This window comes from Xyrauchen texanus, chromosome 45 (genome assembly GCF_025860055.1).
Source record: "Xyrauchen texanus isolate HMW12.3.18 chromosome 45, RBS_HiC_50CHRs, whole genome shotgun sequence".
NCBI lineage: Eukaryota > Metazoa > Chordata > Actinopteri > Cypriniformes > Catostomidae > Xyrauchen > Xyrauchen texanus.
In genome coordinates this window covers 16,785,551-16,798,554 of record NC_068320.1, presented here as the reverse complement: position 1 = coordinate 16,798,554, position 13,004 = coordinate 16,785,551, and the positions used below count along the sequence as shown (strand labels likewise).

The window sequence follows — 13,004 nt, the reverse complement described above, 5'->3', positions numbered from 1 at the left end:
GTGAACAAGATTCTATCCTTTGCCATTTACAGTTCTCTGAATCTCAAAATATAAAATGTTTTAGTTGAGCTTCAAGTGGTCTAAGTTGTTGGCCATTGTGTAGGTGAGTTACTGGAAGTTGAGAAGTCTACACAAGCAAGAACCTGAGCCTGAGAAGCCACAGGTGCTCATCTTCAGTAGCAATGACACAGAGGGTCATCTGTCCAACCTCCATCCCTACAGCCAGTACTCCCTAAATATTAGGGCCTTCAATGGGAAGGGAGATGGACCCACCAGCACTGATCAGCACTTTGTAACACCAGAAGGAGGTAGAGTCTATATTGCTTACTCACATGTCAAAATAAAAGTGTAGAGTATTATATTCTACATTTTAATTATGAATTGTGGGTTGTTGTTTTTTCCACAATAGTTCCAGGGCCTCCTGCCAATTTCAAAGTCAGAAATCTGGATCTGGACTCATTGGTTGTAGAGTGGGCGCCACCTCTGAAAGATAATGGCCACTTAACAGGCTACCTGCTCAAATACCAGCCAAGTAAGTCTCAGTTCAAGGATGTTTCATGAAGTATTACAAACGTATTTGTTTTACTTAAGAGTCATCTATCATGGACCTGTATCTCAAAGCCTTGAAGTTGAAGTGTAAAATTTTTTCAATGATAATATGCAAAGTTAATATGCAAGCCATTTGCAGGTTGAATTTCCCAAAAAGTATAAACACTGTGGCTCTGTGCCTCTATCAAAAAAATGCTCTGGTTGTTTGAGCATCCTGACCTGCAAGAAACAGCAACATTGACTCAACAAATGGCATGAGTTTGGGGCAGAACTATCTTTTTCTGCGTCCAATGGCAGACTGGGGGAGTATCTGGTAAACTTTCAGGAAAACTTGGGAAAACGTTGATAATTTTTGCAATTACGCTTAGTCACACTGGTGTGCATAAATTACATGCTTTACCTTAACTAAACACCAAAAGAACGGCATTTAAAATCCCAACATTTTCTTATAATTTTCAGTTCACTTACAAACATTTTTCCCATCTCTTGTAGTCAATGCAACAGATGAACTTGGGCCTCTCAAAGAGCTGTTACTATTTGCAAATGAGACCAGCATCACTCTTGACAACCTCAAATACAGCACACGCTACAAGTTCTATTTGAACGCCATGACAGTCAAGGGCTCGGGGCCCACCATCACAGAAGAGGCCGTCACAGTTATGGATGAAGGTGAGGATTAACTTTTGACTGTGATTTTCCTAAATAACATTTCCAGGATATGAATCAAGGATCCAGCTGCAGTAGCCCTGATATTCTGGCTGGGGGTTGTTTTAAACATTAGTTTAGTTTAGTTTAAAAATCTCGCATTGAGAATGTTCAGAATTCAAAATGTCATACAAAAACTGGAAGCAATGACATCATTGTTATCTTTACATACTGAATTGCAGTTGATCTTCATTCTTACTTATATTTGCAATGGCCAGTGATTGGCCTTGCATTTATTGCATCATATCTTCCTTGCATTTATAGCAATCGTTTCACTACACAAAGACTAATGTGTTGACTCTTGCCAACAGCCAACAAAAAATATGATGCATGCTGAGTGTTGGCAATAATTCAACATTTTATTTACACAGAGCCTAACCTAAATTACTGAAAATCTTTTGCTGCCTTGCACTGCCATTTTCATTTGTAAGCTGATTTTAGCCATTTATGCCATTCGCTTCAGTCTGTGCAACTTTTATTTTTGACTATATTTAGTTTTGTCTGTGAAACTGATCTCTTTTGTAAGACACTTTGGATCTGCCTTAAATGGAAATTGTTTCCCTTTCTTTTTGATTTCCATAGTTAAATCATTGTTGTGGTCTTCTTCCTTCTTCCATCTTCCTTATGAAGCATTACGTTTTGCAACATATACAATTGGAAACATTCTATTTTAAGTGAATGGCTGTCAGGTGCTTCCTACTTACATTCATTCTATATTTGTCTCCCTTTCTTTCTCTCTTCTCTCTAAAGCTTTAATTCGACATCCCGCTGTAGAGGCGGGTAAAGGTAACACCAGTATCAGGCTGATGAAAATGCATGCTGGTCAAGCATCAGCTATGAGACTAGACAGTCACTGTAGCATTAAAAGCAAATAGATACATATGCATGAACTTCCCCAGGCCAAAAGCTTCACACCTGAACCAACCAGCTGCCAGGGAGAATCATGTTAGCAACAGATGCAAATTCCATCCCACTGCTTTCATTAGGACTGAGCTAGAACTAGAACATCTGTTGTTTAGTTAGTGTAGTTGAGGACACTAGATATGTTGCAGTGTAGACTGACCTTCTACTGCAGTCCCAACCAGTTATATGTAAACGGTTTTCAATGGATACTTGGAAAGATTAAGATTTTGCCTCATTAAATCTATAAAACAAAGATTACAACTTTAATATAAAAATATTAGGGCTGTAAAAACATTAATATATTCAAGAACTACTAATATCATCACGTTATTTGTAGTTTGTGGCTTAACAGATTCTTAGTTTTACAGAAAACTAAGCAATATGTGTATGCGGTGTCACTTGTAGCATAACGTATTGTGGCCCCAAAAATTATTTATACACCTAAGCCAAACTTAAAAATGTATAAATATCTATGCATTATATATATATATATATATATATATATATATATATATATATATATATATATATATATAAAATTAATTCAACCAAGTGGCATTTATTTTATTTTATTGTTCAAAATATAATCATTCAAAAAGTATTTGAACACTTTCTGGTTGTCAAAATTTGTGAAATCTGTTCATAGTTAATGCAATGAACTACACCTGTGGTTACTTTGCTAGGAGACTGCTGGTGAACTGACTTCATTCAGCCTAAAAAAAACTACAGTTTGTTAAAAGGGATTTTTCTAATAAAAAAAAAAAAGTGAAAAGTGACGTTAAATCTGAGAAAAGGTCTAGCTTTATTTTTTTTCAAATGCAGCTTGGTTTTATATTGGTAGTGTCTTATGCAATGACATTCATACATTTTTAAGAGTGACTTTAGTGCCCAAAAACTCATCTCACTCCTAATTCTCCATAAAAACAACACTTGGAGGCCACTTGGTGAGCCTGTTTTTCAACCACAACATTGATTCTTTTAAATCTTGACTCTGTTTGAAAGTGCATAATTGTAATAATGACTATTTTGATAATATCAAAGGGATAGTTCACCTAAAAATGAAAATTGTCTCATCATTTCCTCACCCTCGTGCCATCCAGATGTGTATGACTTTCTTTCTTCTGCAGAACACAAACAAAAATGTTTAGAAGGCTATATCATGTCTGTAGGTCCATACAATGCAGCTGAATAGTGATCTAAACTCTAAAGCTCTAAAAAGCACATAAAGGCAGCATAAAACTAATCCATAAGACTCCAGTGGTGTAAACCCTGTCTTCTGAAGCGATTCAATCGGTTTTGGATGATAACAGACCACAACTATAACTCCCTTTTCACTATAAATCTTGACATCAGCAGTCTCCTTGGCGATCATGATTTCAAGCTCGATTACACTTCCTATAGCGCCATCTAGCGCTCTGCGCATGCGTCAAGCACTAGGAAGTGTAATCGAGCTTGAAATCATGATTGTGCCTAGAGACTGCAATTACAAGGTGTATAGTAAAAAAGGAGTTATATTTTGTTCGGTTCCCACCAAAAGCTGATTAGATCGCTTCAGAATATACTGTATGTATTTAATTACTGGAGTGATATATATTACTTTTATACTGCCTTTATGTGCTTTTTGGAGCATTTGGTCTCTATACACTTGCATTGTAAGGACCTACAAAGCTGAGATATACCTCTAAAAAATCTTTTTTTTTTTTGTTCAACAGAAGAAAGAAAGTCATACACTTCAGCATAAGGGTGAGTAGATGATGAGAAGAGGAGTAAAAAGGAATATATTTCTGGTTTTGTGTTGATGAAGGGGTACTTGAGCACTACTGGTTGGGCTGTTGGTGTACATAAAACAAAAGGTTGGGAAATACTTTTCTAATGTAATATAACAAGACACCCAGATCTCTCTCTGCCTTGATCCCAACTTCCTCTCTGCAGCATAACTAGCTCTTATTTCACCAGGGATCTGCATGTTTCTGCATGCTGACAACTCAATGAACTGTATTTCTCACTTTCTGCCTTGTTTTCTCACTTTCTAATGGTTTGTGTTGTTCCTTGTTGCGTGCTTCAATTTTCTCTGTACTTTTTCAGGCTCAGCCCCACCTCCACCACCACCAACCCCCCCAGTCTCTAAATCTTTGCAGCCCTCGTTGCACAATGGTACAAACACTCCTGTACTGGCACCTTTATCTCTTTCCTCGATTGTTATGCTTATCCTGGGACTATAAATTCTAATAAAAAAGCGAGTTCATTAAAATAGAAATATGCCTTCTAATAGTTTTTAATATTATATTTGGTCCATTAGTTGGCCAGGGCATTAATTGCAAATTACTCCTGATTTCTAAATAAACAGGATTTGTATTATGACCCTAAGAGAATTTAAATGCATAGTTCACCTGATAATGAAAATGATCTTATCATTTACTCATCTTCATGTTGTTCCAAACCTGTCATAGAGGTTTGGAACAATACAAGTGTAAGTAAATGAGAACAGAAATTGAATTTTTGGGTGAACTATCCCTTTAAGGATTTTCTAAATTCTTATCACTTGTGTTTTTCCCTCTGTGTGATCAGCGCCAACTGCTGGTAGGATGTTTGGGAGCGTTAACTCCTCCGTGGAGGAGGACCATGCTTTGATAAGCTGGGAATATTCTGGTCCGGATAAGAATGTTTATGTGGAATATGTTGTTGATAACAGTAAGCTTTCCTTTCTTACAATTTTTGTGCATTCCAATTTAAATAGCTGTGTCCTAGTGACATTTCCAGCTATTTAAAGAGGTTTGGAATACAAATTTATCATGTTATATCAAAACACAATTACATCTCAAAAGATCTTGTTAAGCTTTAAAAAAAAAAAAAAAAAAAAGAAAGAAGAAAAAAGATCCTGATATAAATAAGAACTAATGCAAATAATAAAAAAAAACATTTGAACATTTTGCTGCTCTCCAGGTAAAGAACCCTGGAAAACAGAGTTTGTAAATGGCACTCGGACATATCAGATTAGAGGACTAAAGCCGGGGATGTCCTATAGGGTTCGCGTGGTAGCCAAAGACTACTCTGGCACAACGGTCCACGGTACAGAGGAGCTGTTGATTACAGTTCCAGGTGAGGAGCGCATGTCTATAGACAGCTGGAAACACCTGTCACTCACCCATGAAGCCCCTCCCAGCTTCAGTTGCAGACATCACCTATAGTTTACAAATTAAGCTTGCTTGGTGTCCAGACAGGTTCATGGAAATGTAGATGCATGCTCCTTTCTTGCTTTTTTACCCTTCAATGTGAAAGGATCATAAATGAACAGTCTTCCTCAAAGCAACTGGTTGTTTTTCCATATCATGTCTCAAACTCTTTTTTTTTAATTTATTTTTTGCTCTTGTTGTTGATAGTGATGTTCACATGATGTCAGCTTCTATTTTGCTGTTGATGCTATTAATTCATTCTGTGTGTACTCTAGAGATAAACCGACAAATGGTTTGATATTTGCTTTACTGAAATTTACATTTGACCTCTTAATCAGTTGTTTGTTCTTTAATATCGGTTTTATTGTTAAAGTTAGAAATGGCCCAAAACAAAGATGAACTTGCATAGTGGAAGACAAACAGTGCCACAAAACTCTTCAGTAATAAGTTTCCATATCGGTTATACAAAAACAATACTGGTTGATCTCTAGTGCACGCTTCAGCTTGTGTTCATGAACAAATCTCTGAAAGTTTAATGTATGGTATTCCCTGATTTTATTTATTTATATATTTATTTTTTGTTGTCTGCATGATACATTCATTTAAATGAACTTTTATGTCTAAAAATTAGAATTAAGGTTTGGTTCTACTTTTGGATCTACTACTTCTCTCATTTTCTCTGTGTATGTGTGTTTATGTTTGCAGCCATGACCAACAAGCAAGTTGACATAGCCACACAGGGCTGGTTTATAGGGCTGATGTGTGCCATTGCTTTACTGATACTGGTACTCCTCATCGTTTGCTTCATTAAGAGGAACAAAGGAGGCAAATACCCAGGTGAGTGTATGTGTACAGTCTTTGCTAGTAAGTGAGCTAAATCTGACAAAAACTCCCTTTAGGTATACTCTCATTAGAAAAAATATAGTGCTGTCAGTCAATTATATTTTTTTGTAATCGCGATTAATTGCAGATTTTGAAAATGCTGAAATATTACACCATATATACAGCTTTTCCTGTCAAAATTATGTAACAATGTAATGCTTTATTAACATTTTCAAAATAAAGCCTTCTACAGTGTAAAGACAGAAATACACTAAAATAGCACCAATTCAAGTAACATTAAATGTTTTCCAAAGTCTATGTGGGAGTTTGACTAATTAAAATATCTAGTTCCCACATAGGTTGAATATCATTGCAATGGGCATTACATCTCTTAAACTCAGATCCACACCAGTGTACATAGTATTAATCTAAAGACCGCTAAGATCTACTTTGCTACAGCAATTGTGAAGCTGCATTCATGATTCGCATCAGAGGGACAATGCCAGTGTCAAGCAGCGCTTTGAATTTCACATGAAAAGCACTTGCAGACAAAAATGCCTCATTCTGCGTTTTGGTGATAGTTATGTATTGTGAAGTGTGCATCAGTGTTTTGACTCCGGGCGGACACATTACAAAGTTTCCACCCTACCAAAAATTTCTGGTTTATGCTGTATTAATGGTAAATGTATTTATCACGATTAAGTAAAATGAACACTTTAAACATTTTTAATTAATTGCATGCGTTAATGCCTTAATCCTGACAGCCCTAAAAAATTATAAAGTAAATCATTTTAAAAACGAAAAAATGCAAGATTTAAACAAAGTTTGTTTATTATCACATGACAAACCTTTACACCATGTAAAATTCTGATTTCCATTTTACACATAGTAAAAGAGAAAGAAGATGCCCACCAAGACCCAGAGATTCAACCCATGAAAGAGGACGATGGGACATTTGGGGAGTACAGGTGATGAGAACGACAGATAGGACTTAATCTAGTTATTTATATCACTATGTCAGAGTATTAAACTGATTTGTTTTCATTTCAAAATTCATTGAAAACAAACCTCTCCTCTTGCTCAGGGATTCAGACCGTAATTTTTTCATTCCTCTGAGATGAATGTAAACCTCCCTGCACAGCTTGAGGAAAGGAGCAAACATTTTATACTTTAAATATACCAAGCCTGAACAAAAGCTCTGTATTATGTGACTGTATAACATTTTTAATTTAACACATCTTAAGTGTCAAATCAATTGCCTTCCTGATTTTACATGAATGTTGGACTTATTGCTGTGATTTGGTATTTTATTTTGTGTCATCGTTGATATTTATTGTCATCAACCATATTTATTATCATCATATTCACATTTATTTATTGTTTTGTAATTGTGTATGTTTTTATATTTGTCTGTCTTGTCATATTGTCATTATTATTGCAGTAACAATGCAGTAAATGAGATTGGAACAGGGATGAATTGGTCTCACCTCAACTGAGATAATTCATGGCATAAATTCAATGAATTCAAATGAGGCAAATTGAATTCCTGATCATTTATATATTTGATTATATATATATATATATATATATATATATATATATATATATAGTAAAATTTTGAATAGAATTGAAATCTTTTCTAAATTCAATTTTAGCTTCTGAATGTGCCAAATCTGAATTGCAGTTGACAGCAGTCATCTCTACAAATGTTCATTTTGTGTGTATTTATTGCATTTGTCCTGTTCATGAAGTCTGTCATTTGTTGTGTATGAGAATATAATGTCACTACATACTGTATCTTTGTCTTAAATGTAAAGTTGATACCATCATTGTCAAACATGTCAGTCTGTCTCATTGGTTCCTGTGTGTTTTGATTTTGGGGGGAGTTCAGGTCTTTAGAAAGGTAAGAGGGGCTTTGCAAGTCTTGCATGCATAAATCGCCCGTGATTCACCGTGTACTGTTGCTTCATCATTGAGCATACAATGGTAGATCTCATGTGGACAAAGCCAAACCTAAAGCTTTTATTAAAATAAGTTTGAATCTGAATTCATCATGTATTTTTGGACTGCTTCTTATGATTTTCCCTTATTTTATTATTATTTAACTGCATCTGATTAGAAATTCGTAATTATTATTTTTAAGATTTTTCTGATTCTGTGAGAAGTTCTCCATGCATTATGATGAATGTGCCCAAACTTACCCTTCCAAATGCATGTTAGGTTCAGTTATGACATCAACTGACCCTCCAATAGAGACACATATAAGGACTGTCTCACCTGCACTAAACAGCATGTTCTTGGAAATTGACATTTTGGAAATCTCCATACATTGGCTAGTTTAGTTGCTTTAAATTGTTGCGTTGTAATATCCTCCCCTCCCCCTTGTCTCTACTCTTTATATCAGTGACACTGAGGACCACAAGCCCCTCAAGGGCAGCCGGACCCCTTCCAATGGCACAGTAAAGAAGGACGACAGTGATGACAGCCTGGTCGATTACGGAGAAGGCGGAGACGGACAGTTCAACGAAGATGGCTCCTTTATCGGCCAGTACAGTGGAAAGAAAGAAAAGGACACAGCGGAGGGCAACGAGAGTTCGGAAGCTCCCTCCCCAGTCAATGCCATGAACTCCTTTGTGTAACTGCCTGAAAACACTCCATGACCTTTGACCCATCCAAGACCCAGCCCCCTTTGCCACACCATCATACGGAGAACAGGCTGTCTCTATTGCACTGTGACTCCCTGACATCACACAGGAAATAGGCATAAAGCAACAAACAATGACCCTCATTAGAATGTTAGATATGTAGAGGATAGAGAGAGAGAGCGAGAGAGAGAGAGAGAGAGAGAGGTGCAAAATGTCATACATATGCAAGAGTACTTTATATGTATACTGTAAGTACCAGAGGGCCAGTCCTGTACCTTTAGCTTTACCTTGATTGGTCAAATGATTTATAGGTGTAATCACTGTATTTTCTTTTGGCAAGCAAACATATATATCAGTATATGTGTATATGAATATATACTGTAAATTGACATATTTAAGAAAATATTTAATTAACATGGCCCCATCACTGTCAGATGGCATTGTATCTCACCATCTTGTCCACTGGACTTGCATGGAATTACTTAATCTAATCATCATGCCCTTAGCAAATCAACGTTAGCCAGCGTTGTCTAGACTGTGAATCTTGTCCGAATACGATGCTCACCTTTGCTTCAAAGCTAATGCCTGTCGCATTCTGTCGTCAGTGTTCAAATCGGTATTATACACTTTTTAAGCACCAATGTCTTTGTGGGCATTGTTGTGAAGTATGTGACTGTGTATAAAAGCTATTAGGCATCTTTTTTGACAAACAGAAGTTCTATAAAAATACAAAAACCACAGTAGAATTCAAAACTGGATGAAAAGTAGCATGTTTATGGCACAAAAGCACTCTTTGCAGACAAACTGTCACTCACACACACGTACATGATTGTGTCCTTTTTGAGTTTTCTTGTGGTAAACATTTTGATATATTTATCAAAACAGACTTTTTTGGTTTGTTGCTGTTTTATCCCTGAAAAATATATTACACTGAGAGACTTAAAGGAATAGTTCAACCAGAAATGTTAATTGTATGATGTGTATGACTTTCTTTCTTTCTTCAGCCGAAAGATGACTATCTTTATTCAGCTGAACACAAACAAAGATATTTAGAAGAATATCTCATCTCTGTAGGTCCTCACAATGCAAGTGAATGGGTACCAACAGTTTCAAGCTCCAAAATGTCTTATGGGTTACTTTTTTTGCTACCTTTATGTCCTTTTTGAGCTTTAACATTTTGGTACCCAATCACTTGCATTATGAGGACCTACAGAGCTGAAATATTATTCTAAAAATCTTTGTTTGTGTTCTGCAGATGAAATAAATTCAAACACATCTGGGATTGCATGATGGTGATGAAATGGTGAGAGAATAAAAATTTGTTTGTGACCTGTCCCTTTAAGGCCAAAGTAGCCTATACTTCAGTTTTCAGTGTGCCGCTGCGTCTTGTGCAAATTCCACATGCAGCCCTGTTTTTCTAGACACGCAGAGAGTCAGTGTCGTCTGCACAGTTTAAATGCTAATTCTTGATATCAGCAATGGAATTACTACTAGTTAAAATGTAACTTTTTGTTATCAGTAATTAGGTTTGCACTAGTAAAAACATTAATTCTTGAAATAATAAATTACGTCATTACTTGTGGAGTGACCCATTCTTGATTTCAAACATTCATTTTTAACTAGTAAAAAACATAATTTTTGATATCTGTAATGGTATTTTACTAGCAGAATTTCACATGTGTCATTCACTCCAGTTCGTATCAATACAGATATCTATAATTAATTTCCTACTAACTGAAATTAAAATTTCACATATCAATGCTGTACAACTAGTAAAAATAAAAAAATGTATATCAATAATTACATTGTTACTAATCTAATGTCCATTCCTAATATCAACAATTGAATTGCAACTGGTAAAAATGCATTTTGTTCTCACTAGTGACAATATTAATTTCTAAAATCTGTAATGTGATTGTTACTAGTTAAAAAGGCATTTAAGATGTCTTTAGTCACACACCAATTTATTGTTATCTGATATCCATTTCCAACAATCTGAAACACCAAATCTAACAAGTTAAAATGCATTTACAGATATCAAAAATGTGCATTTCACTAGCTGTAATTCAATTGTTGATAACAGCAATGGACATCTGCGCTAGGAACAATGTAATTATTGGTGTACAATTATGTAATATGTATGTAATATGTAATGATATGTGAAATTAGAATTGAAAATTTCATTCTAATATAATATATCCTGCACATGATAAAATGTCAAAAGGGCTTGCAATACTTTGTCAAAAGAGTACACTTTGAATGGCTGTGCGCGAGACGGAACGGTACACAGAAATGCTAAGTATACCCTTGAGTTACATTCAGGAGTTAAAGACTTTTATTCTAAACTGCATTGTGAAGGAATGCCCCTAGTCAGCCATGTAGCCACCCTTTGGCCATCTGTCCTCCTGTCCACTGTCGAACTCCAAGTGGATACAAACATCTCGCAACATCCTTGGTGAGGTCTCAAAGTAAGGGATGCAAGGAAGGCCTCTCAGCACGGTTCTTTAGTGCCTTGGTAGAAAACATTCTATAATCACAGACAAATTCCCTCTCTTCGCTTTTGAAGTCAGATATCAGTTCTACAAGCAATGCTGAGGTCCTGTGTGGATTCAAAACCACAAGACTCAAGGAGTTGATGTCACAAACATTCACCGTCACAGTTCATAAATGTATGATCACCTCAATTTGGGATGAGGGGCTTCTCATTTCCCTTATGAACAGCTAAAAATACTGCCTCTTTTCTGTGTGAACAGTCAATGATTGGTCTGATCAGACATGTTGATGGCTCTTTGGAAAGCTCATAACGGTGATTGAAACAACCGACTTTGGTAATTGCAGTAGCCTGTCCTGTCAAATCTCACTGTATGCAATACCATAAGGCATTAATATACACCCTTTCACATGTAACCCTTTTTAAAATCATGTTATTGCATGTTATGAAGTATTACAAGCTGTTGAGTGTAGTGAAATCAGGGCTTCACCAAACACAGTCCGCAGTGGTGCTGTCGTCAAATATGGCTGGGGATATTGAGATTTTAAGTCTATGTATGCATTTATGCAGGCATGCGTGGATATATGGGTGTATGAGAAGTGTGTGTGTGCCTGTTTGCATGAGTGTAAGATTGAGTGTGTCTTTGAGTACATGCGCGTGTCTCCACTGTATATATGGGGTGAGCCTTTTTTTTGGCGAGTCCCTAGATTTTCATGATTTAGCTTGTCATAACTTGCATCAAGTTTTTTAAGTTTGGAAATGTCTGCTTTTTAATATATAGATATGACATTGCTTTGTAAATATCCAGTCAAAATGATTTGAGACGAGAAGAGACATCCCAGGTAGGGTTGACACTTGAACTTAACCTAGGATGCTCAAGCGGGACTGTCCCAGCAATTTGTGTACTGTAAGTCACTTTAAAAAGACCTTACAACTTTTTTAAGTGACAACAAACCTCTATTCCTAAATCCCATACATCTCTATTATAAGAAAAAACAGGTCTTGGATCAGTGCAAAAGGTGACTGAGTAGCCTACAAGGTAATGCTGCAGAAACTGCACAGTGTTCCATCTGAATTCACATACACATCAGCTTGTATTCTTTCACTGGCACCGTTTTATTTTCGATTTTGCCAGATGTTTCTGAATTTTGTGCACAGATGGTTTATGAACCTTTTCTGTAGGAAAAAATAAGAGAATAAGAAATCAAAAGAAGTGGACACATCCTCAAAGGAGGGCAGATTGCACTGCTGTGGGTGCTGAATCTATTGATGTGTTTATGTCAGGGGGGGCAATGAAGAATGAAAAATGTAGTGTGTTGAAATGCTATTCTGGTTAATGTTAAGGCTACATGAAAATAAAGCATGAAAGGCTGTGAAATGGTTTACTCTATAATATCCTTGCAAAGATATTTTGTATATAAAATAATTAAAATAAATGTTGGTTTCTGGATTTCACTACCACCTGTCTGTTCATGATTTTATTCAGCAGCATGTTACTACATTAATTCATCTCTTAAAGTCTGACACTATAACTAAATGATTTGAGTTGGCCTACAAATAAGAATAAAAGGGATAGTTCACCCAAAAATATGATTTTTGTTATCATTTAGACAACCCATCTGCATGTTGATCCGAATCCATACCCATTTTTCTCCCATGGAACACAAACAGAAAATGTAGGCAGATTGTTAGCCTCAGTCACCATTCACTTCCTTT

At 36.0% G+C, this 13,004-nt stretch overlaps 1 protein-coding gene across 9 annotated transcripts in view; it reads left to right on the top strand.

Annotated features, from left to right (window-relative positions):
- The window catches only part of LOC127637385 (neuronal cell adhesion molecule-like), a 79,580-nt gene extending 66,758 nt beyond the window's left edge, over window positions 1–12,822 (top strand). For 6 of the 9 annotated variants that reach the window (XM_052118415.1, XM_052118414.1, XM_052118410.1 and 3 more), the window contains 10 exons: window positions 104–308; window positions 410–532; window positions 1,042–1,218; window positions 2,005–2,040; window positions 4,243–4,311; window positions 4,726–4,848; window positions 5,101–5,256; window positions 6,036–6,167; window positions 7,042–7,120; window positions 8,557–12,822. In XM_052118415.1, coding sequence (XP_051974375.1) covers window positions 104–308; window positions 410–532; window positions 1,042–1,218; window positions 2,005–2,040; window positions 4,243–4,311; window positions 4,726–4,848; window positions 5,101–5,256; window positions 6,036–6,167; window positions 7,042–7,120; window positions 8,557–8,791 — 1,335 coding nt within the window. In that variant the 3' untranslated portion in view covers window positions 8,792–12,822. The remainder of the gene's footprint in view (window positions 1–103; window positions 309–409; window positions 533–1,041; window positions 1,219–2,004; window positions 2,041–4,242; window positions 4,312–4,725; window positions 4,849–5,100; window positions 5,257–6,035; window positions 6,168–7,041; window positions 7,121–8,556) is intronic. The other 3 variants (XM_052118418.1, XM_052118417.1, XM_052118416.1) reach the window with 2 other exon arrangements.
- The last annotated feature ends 182 nt before the right edge of the window (window positions 12,823–13,004 follow it).